The following is a 23911-nucleotide window of genomic DNA, read 5'->3' as shown; positions in this document are numbered from 1 at the left end:
GGTAACTTCACTTCCGGGGATCATTATGCTGCAATTAAGCGAATTTAGTTTAGCCAAGAGAACATGAGGGGACAGAGAAGGAGCTCCCTGGCCAGCCCTTGGGATCTATGTCGTGGTCCACGAAAGTTCTTTTAGACGAGTAGAAGTCCTTGTTCTAGCGGGAAGTCTGTCTCCGAGGGACGACCGCATGCAGGCCAACCTCGGCCTGATGTTTTGAAAGAAAAGCAAATATTTCATGTAATGGACGGAACGAATGGACTTAAACGTTTGTCGGAATGAAAACGGGAACCTGCAGAAGAAACGCGGAAAATGGTTTTTCTGATCTGATTATTGCCAGATGGGACCATAAGCTCCACTATTTCTGTGGACACGAATGACTCGCTACAGCTGACATCAGTGAATTAAAGCGGGAGAACGCGAGGTCAGAAACGAATAGCGGATGGGCGACCAGTTTATGGCCACATAGATCCACAGCCCCCCCGATGTTAGCGATTAACAGTCAGGATGGACGATCTTTTTTTTTCATCAGCCTTCCACGTCGGCGCCGCCATTTTCTCTTTTCACTAAGAACCGTGAGAGCGAGACTTGCATGCGGACCGTCTCGAAAGAGCGAGACTTCCGCTAGAACAAAAGACCTTCTCGCTCGTCTAAAAAATAAACTTTCGTGTACATTGACACAATCCCGTCCAACGCCCGGAGCCTCCCTCTCTGTTCCTGCCGTCATTTATCTCTTGGTTTACGGCCCACGCATTTAAAAACCCTTCGTCTGAAAATTCAAATTCAGTTTTTCACAGACAGGCGTCCCACCCATTATCATTCGCCAAAATTATCTGTTTTTTGTAGTGACCTGTCTTTTTAAACATTATAACAGACACAATTACATAAGCCATCAAAATTACGAATAACAAACACAATAAATACCTTAATTAATTTACACCGCTGTTTCCTTTTGCGTTTACTTACACACAATACTTAATCAACATTACAATCTTACTAATCAAAATTACAATCAACTTCCTAAAACCATGACACAATATGATTCCTACCAAGAAAAGAAATATTATATATTAGCAACAAATATTACACAGTTAATTGTCCATTTACGTTCAAATTTATCTAAGGTATTATTTTTAATATTAACGTAATTTTTCTCAGTTTCAAACTTATGTTTAATCTTATGCTTTAGGCCAATTATTTCTGGTAGCATGCTTGTTCTTCTGCAGTCCCAACAGGTATAACTTAGTTTTTTGTAGTGACTTGAATGACACCAGGGGATGTAACCCAACGTGCGCATGCGCAAGATTGATGCGTAAGTTAGTGGCTAAGTTAGTGGCACCACCAGTCTTTTATTGATTGTCGGATTAAAGTTAAGCAAATATTAAAACCGAATATTCAATATGCCAACTTACCTTTCATGTATGCCTTTGATCGAGCCAAGAGTGTACACAAAGTTGTGTTCCTCTGTAGATCCAATCTCCACCAGGTCCCCCTCCGTGTTCCTGACAAAAAACCTGGTCTGGCCTGATTACACGGCTTTGTCCAAACCGTTTGAAGACCAAAGTAACAAAGCATGGGAGCGATTATTCCCGTCCAGCCTTGCGGGCACCTTCCAACTGAGGAGAAAAAAGCACTTTGTTACAGTCGTGTTTCCCCCGTTGACGAAGAAAGATCAAAAAGATCGAAAAAATATCCAATTGGGACTCATCTAGACGTTCATTATTCGTATAGGAGATCGGTAGTTACGATCTCGAGTTTAATTAGCTTGGCCAGAAGTACGAGTGATGTTTTGAAAAAATGTGAAAATTGGTCTTGTCTCTAAGAGAGTCCGAAATCAGACCCGTAATACACTTGACAAAATTCTCAAGGGCGGATAAATAATGACCGGTTTCCAAAACACAACGAAAAAGTTTCTAGTGGGGTCCGGGGAAACGCTCCCCCGCTAATTTTTTTGGATTTTAACCCTGAATAGTCCCATTTCCCTTTCTTCACAAATTTGATTTTGGATTTCACGCCCCAAATTTTTATCCCATATCTTCGCTTTTTTGCCAGGCCGTATTCCTGTTAACATTTGGTTTAAACAGCATTAATGTCATCGCCACCGCCAAAAGCCGGCAAACGTGTCCGTCGTTATCGTTTCCGCGGTCACCGTGGACGCTACGATCATCAAATTGACGCAGTGCTGAGATTGTAAAAGAATTTCTGTAATTCATTTATCCAAGATCGCATTGATCATGAGGTTGGAAGGTTGGAAAGAAGGGGGGCAGGGGTTCAGGAAACAATGGGCTAATTAAGGTAATTCCTTAGTATTGCATTGCGCATCCTTACTGCCCACGACTTTCGCGTCATTAGCGTGCGCGCATGAACACGTGCGCGTGCAAAACGTAAGAGATTTCCATCACACTAAGCCCGATGCGAAATAAATGCTCCTTTTCTCTCAAACGAGTACGGTGACCCCTGATTTTTTTTTCCAGTTATTTGCTAAGAACAATCTAATAAAGAACATATTTGAAGAAGAAAAAAGTTTGATAGTAGAAAATGAATGTTTTTGAAAATAGTTCCGTACTGGGTTTGTTTTTGGCCAAGGCGAGGACTTCAAGCTAAAAAGGGAACTGTCCCAAAAGAGTGCACTATTCACACAACCAGGCAATCAAAAAAGGCGTAAATGAAGCAATACTGCTTATGTGAATAAAAAAGCTTTATTTTCAAAAGGAAATTTTTATCTTTCAAGTAACCAAGACTAATTTCTGTATGAGGTGATTCGAATTTTTAACGCGCAACCAGTAAAAATACCCATTTTAAGAGCCTGCTGACGCGTAAACAAGCACAGTGACCCTATTTTTTTATTGCATTTTTTTAATGTTCATATGAATGAATGTTAATTATGCCAAGTTTCTAAAAAAGTTTGATAGTAGAACAATTTCAAGGGAATTACCTTAAGACCCTAATTACAACAGAGGATCAGAAAGAAATGTTTACCTCGTATAGGGCCTGCCAGTGCCTCGATTTCACGTTGACTCAACGCTTTGTCGTATACCTGCAACCGAGTTATTCGACCATCAAAGTAATTCCCATCACTCCGTGCGCGGGCTCCCATCCTTGCATCCCTTGCTGTGGAAAGGTGAAGCTTGCTCCCCTATGTCTCGTTGTACGCTTACTTTTCCGTCTACCCAAAGCTTCGCCATTCCCCTGGAGTGATCATAGGACATCCCTACATAATTCCATTCATGTTGTTTTAGGGTAGTACACTGACAAAAGCAGGTCTTGCATCTTTGGTCATGTTCGACGAATTTCGCAGCCAGCGAAACTTGGAGTCGATCCAAATACTCACACCCCTCGACGAGGGATTGTAATTAATATATTCCACCCTTTGACTTGACATAGACCCAGACAAGCAGCGTTAACGAGTTCTTTACTTCCCAGTGCTCCCATATTTGGGAATTCTATGAAGCTGTTGCTTTTCCCAGAGAACTGGTACGAGCCGTTCAGATACCCGTCTGGTCCTGGGGCAAGTCGAACAACCCCGGGCGATACCGTTGGGATTGCTCCTGCCACTTATATCCAAGGTTGCAAACTCGCCATTTAGCGGATACAAAGCCACTGGAACTGGCAAGCTCGCTTCTCTGTACCTGAAAATATTATCACAGTTAGTTTGTACTTAAGAAGGGTAATTGTTGTCCCAGGTTGCTCCAAATTTGTTGTCTATATATAGCAAATTCACCCTCTACTCATTCCTGTGTCAGCTGGTGTACTATGAAGATAGAACGAAATGTTCGATTAATCCATTAACTCGTTTCTGTAGAAATTCTGATATTCAAAGCCCCGTCGAGCCAAAACATGGCGTTTGTTGTGAGATTCAAAGGCCAAAATTAGTTTATGCATCGCATTTGGTTTGAATCCGCCGTTGAGTCCAACAAGGAAATCCGTTTCGATAAACATCACACTGGATCTGAAGTAATTAGGGCTATAAATGTATTTTAAAGGAGATTTAAAAAAAAAAAAGGTTAAAAACCAAGGCCGCATTGGTTGGTCAGTGTCAAGATTGTTAGACTTTGGAGGGGTAGGTACGTTAAGCATAATGCTATACCCAAAGTCTGCACAATAGATATTATATATTAGCATAACCCAACTAGTGGATTAATGCAAATCCTGCATTTTAATTCGCTACGCTACTAGAGGACTATTAGTAATAGCCTTCGAGTAGCGAAAAGCGTGACTTTTTCTTTTTTTTATTCCTAAATAGCTATTTCTTCAACTTGCATTCTTTTATCACTCAAACAATTAGGGTGCGTTCGATTGACCCTGTTCCGGAATAAGAATACGAGGAGTGATGATCTAAAACTGTATGTCTGGCGCTTTTGAAGCCACAAGGATAGTACAGATTTGTTTAAAATAGCATTTTAGCCAGTGTTTGATAATATTAATGTGAATCTCCGTAAAAACGAAGGATTTCTAAATTCTATTCCATGTATTCCTCTTCCGGAATACGGTCAATCGAACGCGTCCCTTAGATCCTTCGCCCTCAAGGGACACGGGTCAATAGCCCATTCGGCATAACGTCAAAACTACCAACACAGAAGATGTCGTGCTACATGGCCACTGTTCAATACCGCTGACCAAACTCATTCAAGGTCTAAGGAGGAGAGTATGAGAACATGAGAAACGCATGAGTAATGCAGCTATTTCGATGTTACCTGGCCGCGCAGACGGCTCAACTGAGTCCACTTCAATTACTTCCGGCCTTTTTGCAGTAGGATCTTTCTTTGTTACCACGGTAACCCTTTCGCTTACGTTTGCCTGAAACTGATTGTTGATGTGTTGTGAAAACTGCCTGGTCCAGTTGGTGAGAATCATCGTTAACATTTCTGAATAAAAAAGGTAAGAAAACATATGCAACAAAAGTTAGTTTCGTAATTTCACGATCACTGGTGCAGGGTTGGAGTAGGCTGAGAGCGCTAGCTTCCCACCAATGTGGTCCGGGTTCAATTCCCAGGTAGATTCGGCATCATACGTGGCCGGGTTGAGTTTTCTTGGTTGTGTACTCTACTCTCGTCCAAGAGGTTTTTTTTCCGGGTACTCTCCCTCCTCCTTAAACTGAATCAACATTTGATTTGACTTGCGTTAAATTGCTGACTTCAGTTTACAGTGTCCACAATAAGTGCTCCAGTGACTTAAATAAAGTTTCGTTCCTTTTTTCTTTTCACTGTTTGTTGTGGCACCCTCTTAAAATTCGTCGCTCTACTTTCGGAGAGGGACGCCCCATCAACAAATAAAAGGTGTAAACTTTACACGACACGACAAGACCCGGTACCAGTAATGGTCAAGGAACTACGTTTGTTTACAGCGCCAAGACGCCGTTTTGAAAAGGCCTTAACCATTTAGTAATCATGGCCTCGTTTACTCTTGTCAACAATTTTGTTCTTTGAAAAAAATATAACACGGGTGGGACTCTTCATATAAGAGGACTGGCATGTTTCCAAGCAATTCCGAGTCGTGATAGAAAGAGTACAACCCTAAATAAGTTTTTTTCAAAACGCGTATTCCGAGTACAATATTATTGTCAAAGTATCCACTTTTCAAATCTAGTAATTCCGACAAAATAGCCTATAAAAGATTAATTTAACAGTCTGGCGCGGTTTCCATGGACAGCCGTGAATGGATAATGCCATTTACTTAGCTTATGTCTGCCATGGCGCCAAACGTTGATATTGTTTGGAATCTACATCATGGTGTCCATTTTACTAGAGCGGTTTTCAATTGAGTGTCGAAAGTAATTAGCGAATTGCTTTGGTTTTGCATTACTTCACTCAGTGATTGGTTCAAAGTTCTCGCGCCACTTTTTCAACCAATCAGAAGTAAAACTAAGACCAATCGTGCCTCGCGCGGGCACATTTTCTCGCGCTTTGTGTCGGCTACGTGTAATTCCTTCGAGTTTTGATTGGTCTACTGGATTGTCTCCGTCCTTTTGATTGGCCGAGGTAATTACTTTGGTTCTGGTTTTTCCGACACTCGATTGAAACTCGCTCTATATGAAATAACAGTATACCTAAAATCCTGAAGATTGTAAGTTAATTCCCATTCAGAGGTCGTTAATTACCACTATCTTCTTGGGCCGACAACACTTGTGTTTTTCTCTTCTATGGAGCCCAAGACGCCGGACAAATTCGTAGAACAATTAAATATTAATACACATGAAGACCATTGGAAAGCTACTGAGTTTTTGGCGGGAAACGTCACAAACGTTACAAATACTGATCCTGAAAGATTTTAATGATATATAGTCTTGAATGGAACTCGAAGCTGGTAAACTACCTTTCATCGTTACAAGTCACTCTGCAAGGGCGCTACAAAATGTCAAGACATTAAGACAATTTTGTCACCCTTTTTAAAGACTTGGTCTTGTACGTTACGAATAATAAGAACCCATCTGGAAATTGCTTTAAATTCAGCAAAGAACACGCACCAATCCAAAGCCTGCTACCTTGTCTAACCGGCTCTAGCTTAATTTCAGTCTTCTTTTGTGTTGTTGTTTTTTGTTATTAGCGTGAGCCGAGCCCCGTTCTGGAATCTTGCACTTGTCCTGTCTCAAACAATTCACCACTGTCTTACACGTACTTGAATCGTTACACGAAGTTGCATTCGGCTGGCGAGAACGGATGCTTTCGTCTTTATCGATATGGCAAAAGGACAACGTGCACATATTTTTTCTAAGCCCAGTCACCGCATGTCAAGCCTAGGTTTAATTTAAACCAGGTATTTCTATTGTTTCTCGAGACAATCTTGTATTTTTCCGTACCCATCAGGACAGGGGTTTGAAGAGCCATAGGCAGCCCAAGTTCGCGTCACTAGAGAGCGTGTGATAATTGATTACTAGTGGAAGATGACCTTTGAGTAAAAGCGGTGTTGCGTTACAGGCAATTTAAACGCGTTGTAAGACTTTGTATGGGAAATAAAATACCGAAGATTATGAAGCCTAAAAAACGCTCAATTTAACGTTCATTCAATGATTCATTCTTAGAACATTGAAAACACGGAATTCCCGAAACGGTAAAATAAGCTCCAAAAGGCACAAAAATACACCAGAGGTAAGTCATTTTCATTCATTTTATTGAATGAACGTTAAATTGAGCGTTTTTTAGGCTTCATAATCTTCGGTATTTTATTTCCCATACAAAGTCTTACAACGCGTTTAAATTCTCAACGGCTGCCTGTAACGCAACACCGCTTTTACTCAAAGGTCATCTTCCACTAGTAATCAATTATTACACGCTCTCTAGTGACGCGAACTTGGGCTGCCTATGGAAGAGCTCACTTTTGCATTACATCTGAGACGAAACCCTTGAAGCCGTAAGCCCAAACACAGGAAGCATTATTGAGTGCACCCATTGCCGATAACTGGTTTACATTAATAGGTTTATAATCACACTCTTTCGAACACTTCTCTTCCTTTTAACTCAGTTTTATAATATCCTATTTATCGTATTGCTCAACCTTTAGTGAAAGCTCCCACAATTAAAGAAATAAGGATGTTGGTCGCGTTTTGGAGGACATTGCCAAGAACAGTCGCAAATATTTCAAAATCGGCGCAGCCTTTTCTAATCTTCGATCAGAAGATCCGGAGGTTTGAGAAAATAATCTTTTTTCAGTTAGCGGTGGAAATTTTGACTGATTCTCTTGTAAACGCGTTCGATCACTGAAAACCACGCCGCCTTTCTGACTGAACAAATAGCTAATCTCCGATGATTTCTACTGTAACAATCCATTTTACGTCGTACAATGTCATTTAAAATGTGTTGCAAAACTGAAGTTGTGGCACGTATCATTCATATGAAACTGCGGAACGCATTTGAGGCAGAAAGTTTGAGGTTTAAAGGACAAAAGAAAGTAGGAAATTCTTCTTTCATAATTTGCAAGTTCAGAAATATTGCCTACTTAATTTCTTAACCTCAGCACGCTAAGACTTAAATAGAAATAGCGGCTTAAGTGATTTTGAAGTTAGAGGCTGTGTGAGTAATAAGCCTTTCTAAGCCGGGAAGTATTTTAACACTCACTCACAAAATAAACAATCAGTCCTATGGAACTTGTAACTTTTGAGGATGAAAGCTCTGAACTGTGTGAGCTATACAAACAAAGGCTTTTAGATCTTTTTAATTTGTCTCATTTATTACGCCAAAATACTATTGATTTGGTCGGGATCAAAGTAATTTTCAGATTAGAAGTAAGTTCGAGAGTTACGGTACTGTTGAGGAATTTTCCGTTTCTTCGTACCCCTTTGACTCGGTCAGTGGATAAAGTCATTTTACTTTGAAACGTCAAATGAATGCTGTCTGGGATTTCTTGAGATCCTGCTGAGTTTGGAAACTTGATCATATAGCATTCGACTCTTTCGTGCGAAGAGAAGATTACTAAGCTAGTTTGCGTGTGTGAAAAGCTCCAAGGGACAAGACTTCCTGATGCGCATGAAGTGGCTCTAACTGATGACTTGTTGATCTCTGACATCACGCGATAAAACCAGAACACGCTTCATGAGATAAAACAAGCCGTGATGAGTGACGGCGGTAGAGATGATTTTGGTCCGAGGAGGTCACCCGATGAAACCACCCTTTACGCAAGGTTTAGATAGTAATTGTTATTACAGACTTCTTTTCGACGCAGTAATCATCACGTACAACCGACATATCATTAACTTAACTTACTTTTCATCCCTCCTCACAGCCATACTTTTATTAGAAATTATATAAAGAAGAAATCGTGTAGAGGTCAAAATACGGTTATTACAAACCCTGAGATCAAGTGCCTTAAGAGTAAAGCTTTGCATCCTCACCTCCCCAATGATGTAAGATCTTCCTGCTGTGTTGATATTTATTAACAGATGCCGACCGGTGGAGGTGTTTCGTATTTACACTTAGTAGTTTGTGTTGAAACTCTTTGCTTCAAATTACATTCCTACGGTGATTTTTATGTCCAAAAGAATCAAGCATCACCGGGTTTCCGGAGGAAGGTCTGATTTCTGATAGCAACAACATTTCTTGAAAGCAGTATTATTTAGAATCGCTTGAAAGGCAAAAGGAAAACGTCGTTCTGAAATTTGCATTAGAAGACGTTTGTTGGATTGAAGCTCATTCAAGTTCTTGCCTGTCAGCTCCCCATTCCCAAAGAAGCGAGATGTTTTAGAATAAGGGACTCTCCATGCCTTGTTTCCTGTCTCTCGTTTCACGTAAATGCTGAATCTCTTGCGGAAATTTGGGCGATTTCCCATAAAGATCAGTTACGAAACAAAGCACTGCTACTTTCAGGTTTCAAGATCAAAATATTTACGCTAGTCGTTCGCAAATTAGACGCGACTAAAGATTTTTGCTTCAAGGAGAGGATTAACAGTCTTAGACTTAAAAATATGAGAGAGGTCGAGACTCCAAGGCCGAGACTTCAAGACGACTTACTTGAACTAATATAACATGACCCACCCAAAAGAAAGAGAAAAAAGTGATTGTGATTAGAAGGTTAAAGCGCAACTGGCTAAGTCACCTAACCCTGGACAATTTTCAACAAGATAAAATCGGCTGGAAACGATCTGAAACAAGGAAATCTGTAAATTTCGCCGATGGTTTCCCTTGTTGTTTTATGGTTTACTGACCGAGATCAGGCTTCACAGCTTGTTAATACGAAACAACACACCTACGTTTTATGTTTCGAGAGTAGAAAAATTGTGACTGTTTTATCGTGACTTGAATTTTAGAGCACACCAATTCAAGAATTGACAAATTTAGGTTACGCAGTTGAAGTAAGGAAAGATGTTAAGTGAATCGTGTATGGCCACTTTTTTTTTCTTGTTTGGCTTAAAATTGGATACCGGATCTCGACTCACTTTTAAGTAATGAAAAATTGACAATCCAAATACCACGCAGTGGGAGAAAGCACAGAGCAATTAGATTCGGGATACGTAATTCAGATATTTGAAGGTTGTGTAAGAGATGACCGGAAACATTGTTTGTTGAGGCTCCTTGAAAGGGGAAATTGCGAATTGAAATTATATAAATAGTTGCAGGATTTAAAAAGAGGTCACAACGATAGTCACTGATAAAAGAACCTCTGTTTTGAAGATAACAGCTATAGAAGACTTTAGATTGGCCTCATCAAAGTATTTAATCGCTCGTTTAATCGCACAAGAGATGAAAACGCTGCTGTAGGTTCTGAATCAGTAGATATGCGGGATCAAAGATTAGAAACAAATTATTGTCGCGATAAGCAGAGGCCTGGAATAGACCCCAGGGGTTTGTTTATTATTTTTTTTAACCCGAATTGGTATGAATGGGTGTCAAAACATTAATTGGGCCCAGCCGCAAAATCACAGTTAAACATGACCATTTTCCGGCCTTGTTCTAAGTTTTTCTGATATTGTACAAAATTGATGCCCAGGGCTCACTCGGACAACTAACTAAGGGACATTTTAATCGGCAAGAGAACATGAGGTGTTTCTCTTAATCAGTCAATATTTTCTCAGTTGTGGACGAAAACTACAAATCACTGATAACCATCCAAATTGAAAGACAACTTGGGACTCTTATATTTTAATTATATTGTAACATCGATTACCACAACAGATTTTTACTTATATTTAACTGCTTCTCGAAATGTAAATATTGTTTGTCCTCTTCTCTTAGATTTAGAGTTCTTGTTTCGGTGCACTCCTGGATTGTATGTATTTTATCCATTTTTATTCTATTAACATTCGATTTTATAGATACAATATATGACCCTATAAACTCTATAGCACTCATCACCATCATCGCCATCATCAAATAATTAGGTGATTTGACATGCAGTTTCAGAATTCTTTGGTTCTTGTTCCAATATAATTAATGTAGGGTACAATTTGATTCACGTTTCTACCTTTCGGTATTAAATAGATCACAACGCGCGATATCGTAAAATCCACTAGTAAACCCGACTGTATGTATTGATATCTAGACCAGATTTTTCAGTTGCAAGTACCCGCGGCATTATGCATATATTCAGCGTCCTACACGGTTCATTCGCAACTCATCGAATCTCATAGATATTATCAACATGTAGTAAAATAATTCCCCTTGGAATCTCAATTTGTGTCTATTTTTGTAGTGAAAATGATACCCTCTTATTAAAAAGTGAACAACACCACCTCGCGGTTTGAGATTAAATAACTCGTTTCATCTGTAACAATAACGCATTTCCGGCGCGCTGTGTGTACTTTCGAAGTCAACGGTCGAGTTTCTCAGCCTTTGCATAAAGCTTTCTTTCGTTTTTTTTTTCGCAAAGGAATGCAAAAGAGATTCAAAGATTAAGAGCTAAGACGTGAAAACATCATGATTAAATCTTAATGCCTCTTTGACTTTTTGTACCCTTGACTTGGCTAAAATTCTAACCGCATCAGACAATGAAATTCGACGTTAAATTTGGGGCACAAATAAATTTTTCGGATAACCGATGATTTCAAATTGTTCCCCGAATTTCTGTTTGCATGGTTCAAAATGAGGTTTGAATCACTGACAATTATAAATTATAAAGGGGCAATGACATATAAATCTTGTCAAAAAGTTTTAAAAATGCACTTAAGGTGTATGATACATGTGACAATACTTTACCTTGTAACGCCTGCTTAGTAGCTTCACTGTTCGCTCTTAACATTTTCCTAATGAAAGGATTGATTCTGTGTCTGGATGCATTCACCATCTTTTCGTTAATAGAGCGTAAGGACTGATTCCATTCCATCATGAAGGCCTGAAGGTCTTTTGAGGAAACACATCCAGAGTCGACCGCGGTTTTCGTTTCCCGCGCTGTTGCATGTGGGGTACAGTGAACCTCCTGTACACCTTTGCATCCTGTCGAAGATACCATCGGTCCTATGATAATTCCAGCAGCAAAAGCTGCGCAAATCAGAGCGAATAGTGCAGCGTTATATAACCACGTTTTATACGACCCAGGAACCAAACTTCTTGCTTTGTCCATCTTTCGTTCTCTAGGAGACGCACGCTGATTAAGGGAGCTTCGTCAACTGGCCCGCGCTTCTATTTCGGAAGCTTATTTATATTGTTGTCGAGCTGTCAGTGAAGGTCGTAAGAGGTCGTGAAAAGCGTATTGCTGTTGCTTCTCTGCGTGCTTTCGAGATCCTATCAGAGATCAAGAGGTTGTAAACAAGGCTTAAAGTTATCGCTTTCTCGGGAAGATATCTAAGCCAATCACAGATGGGAGGACTACCTCGTCAAAAGTTAGCTACCTCCTTTGCCGACGTGTTTCGATGACAGTTACACAAGCTGCGTTCAGGAAACGCTTTCGTTTGATTGGTTGTTGATGGATCGTGCGATCAGTCGCACGATTTGTTACGTGCTAGAGTACAGTAACTTTGCCGGATTACAGGAAACGATGACTTGCTAAAAATGTATTAGATATTCAATAATGCTTTTGACCTGCAGTTATGAAAGAATAGCGTCGATGAAGTATCTTCGATGATAAACTTTTAATCTAAAAAGGGAAATACTTGCAGATGACCGGACTCGTAAATAGCTACAAGTACTTTAATTGAAATGCAATTTGATAGGTGTGCAGTGCCCGACACAAACATCTCTGCTGGGGAGCGTTTTCACTTTTTCTCAAACAGCTCAAACAATTTGAAGATCTTATTTGGTGATCGGTTCTTTGTATGCACGTTTAATTGCTTTTTGTTTTGTTTTTTGGCTCAACATAAAGCCCATTTTGTGAAAATTTAAAAGAGTCTTAAATCTTCTCTCAAAAGTAAGTAGTCCGGATTGGAGGGTCTCTCTCTTTGAAGAACTCTTCAAGGAATTGTCAAAGGCAGACCATTCCTTAAGTCATTTCTATTCTGACTGACAATATTCCACAAAGGTTAAATAATTATCTCTGTCAATGTACTATTATGATAGGTGCCTCATTTCAAATTCAATGTTGTTTGGGTCCATTCTGCAATGCTACTATCCTTGAAATCACCCACTCGCGCCGTGGATAAACTTCAACCCTCACAGCTTTATTGCAGTAAAAACTCTTGCTAAATAGTTAACCAGCCATATGACAAGGGGTATATGCCAACAGGAAGAAACTTGAGATCTATCAAATCTGGCTTCCATTGTGCCACAGCTGGGCTGATTTTACAACATACCCCCAGGTTTTCACACCGTCTTCTATCCGCCCTTTCATTATAAAAATGGTAACTTTTGTGGTCAGCACCCATGCAGCCAAAGATAATTTATGTCATTTATAATTTGGATTGGATAACACTTGCATAAATCAAAGTTCACCAAAGCGAAGCATTGTTTGTATATATTAAGCCAAAATGGAAGTGAGTTTTATGGCCTTTTATAAACAATTATCAAAACCTTGTTAATTAAGGATGTCGGTTTCAGTCTTGTTGCAAAAGCCGATGACAAATGAAACATCAAACTAATACATCGAAACTATTTGCTTTACTCAATTTGAATAATCTTAAAGGGTCAAAAGGCCGCATCAAACCGAAATTTGTCTAAAAGTGCCAGATTCAGTTGAATTGAAAATGATGACTTTGTTCGCAATTATCACTGAATTATGTGAATAAACTTATGAATAAGTCTTAACAGGTCGTGTTTCAACTTGCCTTACAAGCAGGCCACTCGATTGTAACTGATGAAACCACTTCAGTATTGCCGGGTTGAATTCGTGACTACGGGTGATGTGCATTTTTAATCAGGTGATTCCCAACTACATCTGACCTCGCAGCAGGCGAAGGCCGAGAAAAAAAATCTACTTTTTTTTCCTCTCAGATCCAGGTTACATACAACACCGTATGAATATTATCACACATCAACCATATCATTACGTACATTCTTAATCACTTAATTAATGCTCAGTCCAAGGAAGTATCCCACAACCGTGTTGGCTGCAGGCCGATCTCCTGTGGTTTTTCTGACCGATCCCCGCTTGTTCGGCGATATTCCTCTCTTAGGAGCTTCCCAACTTCTGGCAGCATCATTCGCGTTTCTGCGAAATATGGCAGTTTCCTGAGCCCATATTCGTTATGTTAATGATAATGATGTGGTATTTTTAAGGTGCTATTTTAATTGCCATCTCCACCTTTTGTTGTGAACGAACACTGAACAATAAATGAAACTCTTCTCAATCATTTTAACTGAAAGAAACATTTTTAAAAAATACCATCTCTGTTCCTATAAGACAATGTGGAGTCCCGGCTTACATTCACGGAGAGAACAAAAACAAAACCTTGTTCTGTAATTCTAGCCTTTTTTGTTTTTTGTTAATTGATAACCAAACTGTACTACTATTCTACTAAATCATTTACAACGTTGCAGGTAATACCATGTCCTCAAAATGGGAATTCTGAGATCAAGTGTTGTTGAACAGTTATCATAGTGTTGTTTTTGCTATCAGCGTGTGGTACACGTTTGTTTGTGCACGCAGAGCAGTTAGTATCAAGTGCAGTTTGTCTCAGTTTGTAGTCTTATCATATGTTTAATAATTCAAGAATTAATGTAAAGGGGGATACTTTTGTGAAGAAATCAGGCAGACAGTCTCCAAAATGCAATGGTTTCAGTGAAGATGACTTTAGATAGAACTACGAAGCCGTCACCCGATACGTATTTGGCGAAATCAAGTTTTGGTGTAACATTGCCTGGAGCGCAGGTGTACACTTACAGAAATTTAATCCCAACTAAGTTCAGATTTTGGAGTAAAAAAAACAGCAAGCCTTTTCGGAGCCTGAGAAAAAAGCTAACCTTTTGAATTTCTAGTTCCTCAAGTTTTGCGCTGCCTGCAGCACGAGTAATTAGATGAAAATTAAATGTGAACCGAATGTGTTCTTGATAGCTCTTCAAAACTGATAATCCAGTAACTTGACAAATCGGTGGGTACCTCCGACTGGGCGAGGACACCAACGACACGAGAGATTCTTTGCGACCAACAGATTAAGCCCTCAGGAAGTTACTCCTCCTAAGGCGTAATATGTTTTGAATTGCGTTATCGTCTTAAGTCCCTCGGATTGCCAAGAATCTCGAGAACTCAGAAGCATGCTTTTTCCACCACGACCTGAATCACGGAGTTCACCAATACTCTGAGGTATAGCTCAGTGATTTCAAAAAGAGGGGGACTCATCCTTAATTAATCTTCCTTGAACTTTAAATTGGCTTAGTCTGCGGTTAATGCAACCTTGAGTTTTCGCAATGCCATGCAGGAGCTTCATGCAGGCGTTTATTTGCCCTATATATATCTCAAGGCGATCGTATGATCCTTTAATAAACCTTCCTTTCCAGTCGGTACATATTCCTTGAACATTCCGTTGGTTTGATTCTAAGCGAGAATCAGTTGGGACTCAACCTAAATTGGGACTCAACCTAAATGACGTCAGTCTCCAACATGAAAAACGGGACACCACTCCATGACAGCCTGTATCAGTTTAGTTCAAGTTTTTCAGGCTTACTTTGTATATCAACCATGCCCGCCCCGATGATAATGCATACTCGCATACTAGAGTACCTGCAATTGCAGTTTTAAGTCTTTATCTTTCACGTCGAAAGCAGGGATGGCGCAGTTGTGAGAGCTCTCGCCTCCTACCAGAGTGGCCCTGGGTTCGAATCCCAAACACACATGTGATTCAGCCTCCGATCACGTGTATTTTGCCTCGAGAGGTTTTTCTCCGGGTCCTCCGATTTTCTCCTCTTCTGATTTGATTTGACTCCTGTACAGCGTCCTCATTTAGTACCCCAGCGATAATTACAGTTAAAACTTCATTACTATTATAAATCAAACATTAATTTATATTTTTGACGTAAACATTGCACTGACTCGGATATTTTTCAAGGAGCCCCACGCGGCGGTTTAAAGAGTCGATAGTGTTGTACCGGGTAAAGTTGCAAACCTCAAGTTGACTGATTCCGCGGAAATATGAAGATTTCTGACTGTCGCGGCTGAGGAGAAAGTGTTTTCGCGCAAAAATGAACTTTATTGGCTATTTACTAACAATCATGCCGACAGGACGGCGTAGAATGTTTAATTCAGCTTAGCCTGAAAGCTCAGAAATCTGGTTTAGAGGGCAATAACAAAAACTAGAAGTGCGTCAGTTTGTTAGCCCTGAAAACATTTTAGTCCATGAAAGAATTTATATAAAACTGCTATCTGACTGATCTTTCTTAAGATATAAAAGGGTAAAGCTCTTGTTTGCCCGTGATTGCAAATTTAATAAATTTGAAAAAAAAGGAAAATTCTGCACAGCCTGTAATGATGTTACATCACTTTAGGCAGTCCTGGCAAAACGTTGGTAAAAAAAATTCCATATTTTGTCAGCGTTTGTGCAAATGTAATGATCTGTAGTGTGTGGTGGTGCATCAAAGGCGGTTGGATGGGGCAAATTCTTTGACCAAAATCCACGGTATTTCTGCGGATTAACGCCGGTTTTTACAATTCAATCCCAGTTAAGCAGGCAAGGATCTATTGTAATTAACCGGGTGTAACTGGTTGTCAAAGCATATAATCTCGTTTAATGTCCGCCTCGTTCAGGATGTCTCAACTCTGGATTCACGCTGAATCAGGTGCTATAGGACTGATTCCTGGGCTGGTTTAACTCCGTAGGGTGTCGATCACAAGCAACGTTTGATAGGGCAAAGGACCCTAGCTATCAACATACTGCTTGTTAGTCTACTTGCGTCCCAGATGAGGATTCCATGAGCCTGTATCAACCCAATCACCTTGCAAAGGTGATTTTTCCTAGAATTAACAATTAAGAAGGAATTAAAGACCTTAGATCTCTCTGAAAGTCCACCCAAGTGGATATATTTTTTTTCTTGGCTTAGTAGCTGCTTAAGGAACAGCTATGGCCGGCGCAGAGGTGAGGGCACTTGCCTCCTATACAAATGTGGCCTGGGGTCGGTTTCCAGACTTGGCGTCACTTGTGGGTTGAGTTTGATGCATGGTTCTCTAATCTAAGAGGTTTTTCTTCGGGTACTCAAGTTTTCCCTTCTCCTCAAAAACCCGGAAACGCATGATTGGATATGCGTTGATTTGGTTCGACTTAATTATTGTGCATTGACCCCAATTCTTCAGGAGTGCTCCGGCGCGAAATACAGTTGAGTCAGACACTTGCAGGGTGCAACCTAGGGATGATGCAGGGATGGTGCAGTGGTGAGAGCACTCGCCTCCCACCAATGTGGCCCGGGTTCGATTCCCAGACTCGGCGTCATATGTGGGTTGAGTTTGTTGGTTCTCTACTCTGCACCGAGAGGGTTTCTCCGGGCACTCCGGTTTCCCCTCTCCTCAAAAACCAACATTTGACTTGATTTACTTTCATTGTTCATTTCAGTTTACAGTGTCCCCAATTAACTCTCCAGCGCTAGAACGACTAGACACTTAAATAAAGTTTCTTTCCTTTCCTTTTAAATGAAAAGTTCTTCATTCATAAAGTTCATCAGCTAGTTCCCTCCATGGGCAAACGCTGAGTTTACTCACGGCTTTCTTCGGACTAACTATAATGAAATAGCATATGCCCTGTGTATATATGCGGTCAACAAACGCTTTTTACGGTAGGTTTACAGTCCACTTCAGTGTTTATACTAGTTTTCAGACTGGCACGGGGCTATTTAATTTTCAAAGAGAAATGATATTTCCGAATTAGCCTCATCTCCTTAATCAAAGCGGATAGTAAGTGCAAAATCTCATCTGTATGAAAATTAGCTGAAAAAGTTTATCACCGACTTAAAGAAATTACTCCTTGTAAACTCACAAAATTGGCTACATAATATGCAATCAGTTTCCGCGTTCTTTAGCAACTTCAGTGTGGCTTAATTAACTTCAGCAGAAAAGCTTGAATCATAAATCAGTTCATAGTTCACAGGTGGCAAGACAATGCCGATAGATGCCTTATAAACGTTGATTTCAAGCTTCATCCGACCTTCTTCAACGTACATCTACATAACCTCGATTGATGGTTTAGCTTAGTTCTCAATTATTTTATTATTGACAAATCGGTATGACGAGGAAAGAATACCGTCGGTCATTGTCAATATTTTCATGAAAGGACGGTTCTAAATCACTGATCAACAATTCGATATTTATTTTAGAATCAGTATCTCATCGTCTTGTTGCCAGATTGGCCGGGCAAATTAGTCTTAAAGTAACAATGACCTGAGACAATGGCGTAATTCGGATAGGGATTACTCCGCCCCATGATTTGAGACGGTTCATCCGCTTAAATATTAAGCTGAATGGCGCTAAATCGCCTCCCATGAAGTTCCTTGTTTTCATTCATTTTTTCTTCATTTCAGCTTTCGCAGTAAAGGGAAGTCACCCGACGGTAATACGGAGCTACTCAGTGTTTTTTGGTGTGGCTAGCAGAAAGCTTCGAAGTTTAGTGTTTGAAAGACAGACGAGGTAAAAATGTGACCCTGAGCGAGTACATTCAACAAGGATTCCTCACTGTTCAATCTTTTCCGCTGAGCCCGATTAAGACTTTCAGCCCTTTAAGACTGGAAGACCTAAAGGGCTTAATTTCAACTTCAATATATGCACGCGCTCGTTGAGATCGGCGGTAGCAATCGTAAATAACAATAACTATTTTTTTTTGGTTTTAAACCAACCGTTTCACTACTAAACTCCGGATATCCTTTTCTACTCACCTCCGAGCAATTCGCGCGGAATTTGCGCCCAAGAATGTTGTAATCTTTGGAGGAATAAATGAGTTAAAATCATCTTTTAGTGCTATATTATCTCACTGTTTTAGTATATACTAAAAAAACTGTTTACCTCAGTGTCAGTGGCTAATGGGCGATATTTTCCTAGCGGCTGGGTAAATATCCACCACTAGCTACCTCCACTTCGGTGAATAGTTGTTATTAAAATAGGCTTCGGTTGGGCATACACACATTCTAGTAATGAAATATGCTAAACATCACTGAATAATTGTCTAATCACGGAGGATAATTTAGTGGAGGAAAATCGCCAATGACATCCTCTTGAATGACCCTAAAGTAACACTTGTATTTCTCTAGAAAAACCCACTTAATAGATTATGAAACAACAGGTAAGCTATGGAAACTATACATAAAGAACGAAGAGGTGGAGTGCTTAGTCCATAACCATGAGCCTGCAACTTCATGCGATACTAGGTCTCTGTAACGGCATTTTCACAGATCAAGCTATTTTTAGACGAGTTCGTAAATAAGATTTGGCTTGAAGGAGTGACCATTCTCAATCTCGCAGGAAATAATTTCTCATGCAAGGATAGACCATATTCGTATCCTCAGTATTGGACTGGAACTACAGTAGCTTGCAATGGAGGCTAACGCGGGAGAATATATTGAAAAGTATTTGCATTTGAAAAGATTTCCCCGCATTATCCTCCATTGCAAGCTACTTCCAGTCCAATACTGAGAATACGAATATGGTCTATTGTGATTAAATGGAAAGGTGTGGTTACGCGGGAAAGTCAATCAATAAATATCTCGATCAGCAAAAACGCGCGCCTTAAGGTAATTCCCTTGAAAATGACGTACTATCCAGATTTCTGTCAAACTTGGCAATATTGATATTCATGCACTGGGCAATTTAAAAATGCAGTAAAAAGATGGGGGTCACCTTGTTTGTTTTCGCGCTGCATGTCCTTTATTTTAAGGGTTTTTTTCTTCCAAATTACGCGAGACGCGTTCGAAACTTGATCAACCGGAAAAATTGTTGTTATATCCCAAAAGCTACTGAATATTACTGAAAACTTGAGCCTACTTGTTTGTCCGGGCCAAAATCTTTCAGTAAAGTTTATTTCAAATTGCTCGATCTTGCAAAAAATGTAAACAAATTGGGCCGCGACATCATCACCTCACACTCAGTGTCTGGCTCCAAATGCAGTTTTCACTCCATTTATAAGTAAATATTACAACTTCTACTATCCAACTTTTTTTCTCCTTAAAATATGTTTTCCATGTACTTATTACCAGTACATAACACCATTAAAAAGAGGGGGTCACTGAGCTCGTTCAGGAGAAAATAACCATTCCTTGACAGATTAAGCTCGGCGTCACTGAAAATCCGCCATTTTATCAATGTACGCGATCTAATGCGCGAGCCAATGACGCAAGAAATTATGCGCAGTAGGGTTGCGCAATGCAAAACCAGGGAATCACCCTAATCCACAAATACAATGAAGTTGTATGCTCCTGGTACCTGGCTTCAGTGATGCTCTACTTCTGTGCCGAAAAAGACTCGTGCGTGAGGAATACACCATCAAACGAGGTTCAGATTTTGATCAAATACTCCGGTTGAAATGAGAAGAATAGGCCAGTAATGTACCATGTGTGAGACCAGATGGAACAATGATGTATTTGGCTCAATGTTTCTATACCCCTACCTCGTTGACTGCAGTTGAGGACACTAATCGCATTTGGCATCACTCTATATCTTCGTGTAATTTCTTCTGACTTCTTGACATGTATTTCCTGACACTCATAGCAATCTGAGAAAAGTCAGTTCCTTTACCAAATTCTCTGGCTTGCAATTTTAAAACGGACCACTTCATTATTATTTTCGAGTGGTCCAACAACAAGAATTCTCTATTAACGTTGATATTACAATTATTTACATCAAATGCGAATAGAGAAGTGACCTAAAAAAGAAGGTTACAAGGGTACTGGCTGGCATACCTAAAATAACCAAATGATTAAAAATGCTAGGTTGTTAGTATAATATAGTATATAGATTGATTTTGCTATAATAGGTCAGAGTCAGACTACACACATACACACATGGGCCCACCCATTGGCTGCACACGCTTAAATTATAAATACATTGAATACACATAGATATCTGGATACAAAAAAATATAGATAAAATAATTATATGAGAAAGGGAAAAAAAGAAAAGAAAGAGCAATACCACACTAATGATCGATTGGTGTGAGAAGTCATTATTAACAATAGAATTAAAAATTAAGTAGTACTTTTTCAGAAACCTCCTCCTAGATTTTGTTTAAATGATGAGATTGCACCTTTATATCTTGATCAATAGTATTCCAGATTGTAGGTCCTTGAAATCGAATATTAAATTTACCATAATTTTTCCTAACTTTGGGGAGATAGTAAGACTGCTTTGCAGATAGTCTAGTATTGTAACTGTAAACTTTATCTAAGTTAATAAAGAAAGACGTTGTTGTTCGACAACCCTGCTTTTGCTGGAAGGTTTCTCCGACAGGAGTACAAGCAAAAGCCTCATGATGACAGCAAACTACGGCGTTCCAAGAGGAGGCGAATCTCATCTTGGATAAGCTTCATGCCATCACAGGAAAAATAAGTAAATATGATGTCAGCCTATTTATGGTGGGTGGAAAACTTAAGACTGGGCTAAATTGCTTTCACAAATATTTCAACAATAAGAAACGACATTATTTCAAGTGTGGCATTTAAAAGGATGTGCCACAGAGTGATGGCTAAATATAAGGCGACATATCAAATTGGCAGCATGCAAGTCCACAACATCTGAAGCAAGAAAAAGGACTGAGCAGAGAAAAAAAGGCAAAGAGAGGACGTTTTCAGCTTGTGAAAACAGAAGAAAAAGAGCATGCCTCATTTTCCTTTCCCTGGGAGGAGCCCCACCTGCATCAATGGAGACCAAAAAAATAATGGAGTAGTTTTGTTGCCAATGGCCACTGATCAAGTGCATGCTCTAATACACTAATATTCCACATAATGAAGGTATTAATGCTTGTGATCATTTTTTACGCACTGATCCTCACAACACCATTCCTACTGGCACTATTTGCGACCTCATCCGCATGATTCTCACCATGAATAACTTCACTTTTAATGATAGCCACTACCGTCAAATCCACGGCACAGCTATGGGCACTATAATGGCCCCCTCTTTTGCTAACCTCTTCTTCGGGCTTTTCGAAAAAAATGCTCTAGGGAACGCCCCATTTCAACCTCATACTTGGTTGAGATACATCGATGACATTTATATGATCTGGACTGAAAGTCCGGAGACCCTTAAAATTTTCATCGATTATCTCAACAACATTCACCCTACCATAAAAATCACTAGCTCACACTCTCCCATCAATGTTCCTTTCCTTGACGTTAACGTCTCACTAACTAGTGACGGAAACATAAATCATAGACCTATACACGAAACCCACGGACAAACACCAACATGACCACTAAAATTGCCAAATCTCGTTCCCGTCGCCGTTACATGCCGTTGCCTAAGTTCCCTATTGCATCACCTGCAACGAGGTCATTCTCGATCGTAACCATCTTGTTTTCTTGTTTGGTAACCGACAAGTGCAATCAAAGCCTTGTCAACGCTTCTTCCAAATGATCCACTGAGGAAGCATCCATTATACCAGTATCTTCTCCCCCCTCACTCACGATTATTGAAACTTGAAAGAAATGCGCATGCCCTGCCGGATGTCCGACATTTACGGACGTCCAGTATCGGCTGCGACCAGAGCCTTTCGTTTCGCCGACCTTTTGACCAAAAGAAACGGAGGGCTCTTGGGACGAGAATGGTTCACGCACTTTACCTCCTGTCACCGTCTTGGAGTCAGGAAAGTCTTCATCAAAGGCTAAGCTCTAGGGGTTCTCAGAACTAACACTTCACTGAAAACCAAAATTTGACGAAAACAATGCACAATTCAAACAAAGAATACGCCAAAGGAGTTATCCAGGTAACATGCCGTCATGTGAAGTCAGTTTTAACCCGCTGTTACAGGTTGAAACTTTTAGCTGAAACTTGCGTGCAACGGCGCTGCGAAACAAGTTCACCAGGCATTGCACCGTGTAACATGGTCGGTTTTCGTGGAACTTTTTGACCATCCGTTGCGACACTAGTTTGACGAAAAGTAGAACCGCTTTCTACTTCTGTAACGGTCGCAACGATCGCAGTGGTGATAAAAACAAGAGTTTCACTATGTAACACCACTTCGTGAAACTTCTCTCGCAACGGAAGTTCGAAAAGTTTCACGAAGCCGACCATATTATTGAAGGTGCAACGCCTGCTGAAACTTGTTTCCCAGCTCCGTTGCACATAAGTTCCAACGAGTAACAGCGGCTTTGAAAGAATGTCGGCTCTAAAAATAAACAAAAAAAGCGCACAAAAACATTTTGCGGGTTATTACAGAATATAGCCCATCATGCAGTGCCTAATCTCAAATAGATTTTAACTGGCATCTTATACAAAATCAACACTTGTTGGGAAATCATTACAAACCCTTACCTTAATTCGTATAGAAAAGGGAGATCTAAGAAAGCTGTACTCCTTTGAGCAAAACTCTGAGAGTCTTTCAATTTCCTATCTTGACTAATAGGAGTGGTGTTTGGCCACGTCTTGCAAAGTGACCCGTGATGACTGACGTTTTATGACACCAGAAGTGCTTACAGACATCCGAGGCTATGAGTTAAAAGGACTTGCACATAAGTGTATTTGTGTGATATACTAAAACGATCATTTACAAACAACATAACTTGACCCCATTTAAGTCAATCCTTTAGTTCTTGATTTAAGGATATCTGAGACATATGACGGCTGATATTGGCTTGCTCCGTTTGACGGCTGACGGTAAAATTATTGCGTTTTTGACGGTTGATGGTTAACCCCATTGACACACTCTTAAAACTGCAGATACCTCTATTGTTTTGAAAGACATTATGAGATGCTCAGGGGACAAATTGATATGTATTTGCCCCCTGGGCATCCCATAAAAGCTATTTGAAACAAAAGAAATCAAAATGGCTGCCGTATATGCAAAAAGGTCTATGAAGACACAATTGAATTCTTCAGGTGTCTATAAAGAGACAATCGGCCTTATTCGCGGGGCGGCCATATTGGCCATAGACAATAGATTTTGTACCCCGAGCTTCGGTTAGGTGGGGCAAAACAAAAGTTTTCAATCCCTCGGAAC

The 23911-nt window shown here is 40.0% G+C and overlaps 1 protein-coding gene and 1 pseudogene across 1 annotated transcript in view; both read right to left on the bottom strand.

Moving 5' to 3' along the window:
* LOC138024988 (uncharacterized) overlaps positions 1-12184 on the bottom strand; it is a 46651-nt gene extending 34467 nt beyond the window's left edge. The window contains exons 1-2 of the mRNA XM_068872312.1: positions 11619-12184; positions 4692-4862 (exon numbers count right to left, since the gene is read on the bottom strand). Of these exons, the coding sequence (XP_068728413.1) occupies positions 4692-4862; positions 11619-11982 (535 nt within the window). The 5' untranslated portion in view covers positions 11983-12184. The remainder of the gene's footprint in view (positions 1-4691; positions 4863-11618) is intronic.
* On the bottom strand, positions 1018-3729 carry LOC138049183 (uncharacterized; annotated as a pseudogene).
* Positions 12185-23911: the final 11727 nt, after the last annotated feature.

Source organism: Montipora capricornis, chromosome 1, assembly GCF_036669925.1.
Source record: "Montipora capricornis isolate CH-2021 chromosome 1, ASM3666992v2, whole genome shotgun sequence".
In the NCBI taxonomy this organism is placed as follows: domain Eukaryota; kingdom Metazoa; phylum Cnidaria; class Anthozoa; order Scleractinia; family Acroporidae; genus Montipora; species Montipora capricornis.
Note: the sequence above shows the minus strand (reverse complement) of the source record. Positions and strands in the feature narration are given on the sequence as shown.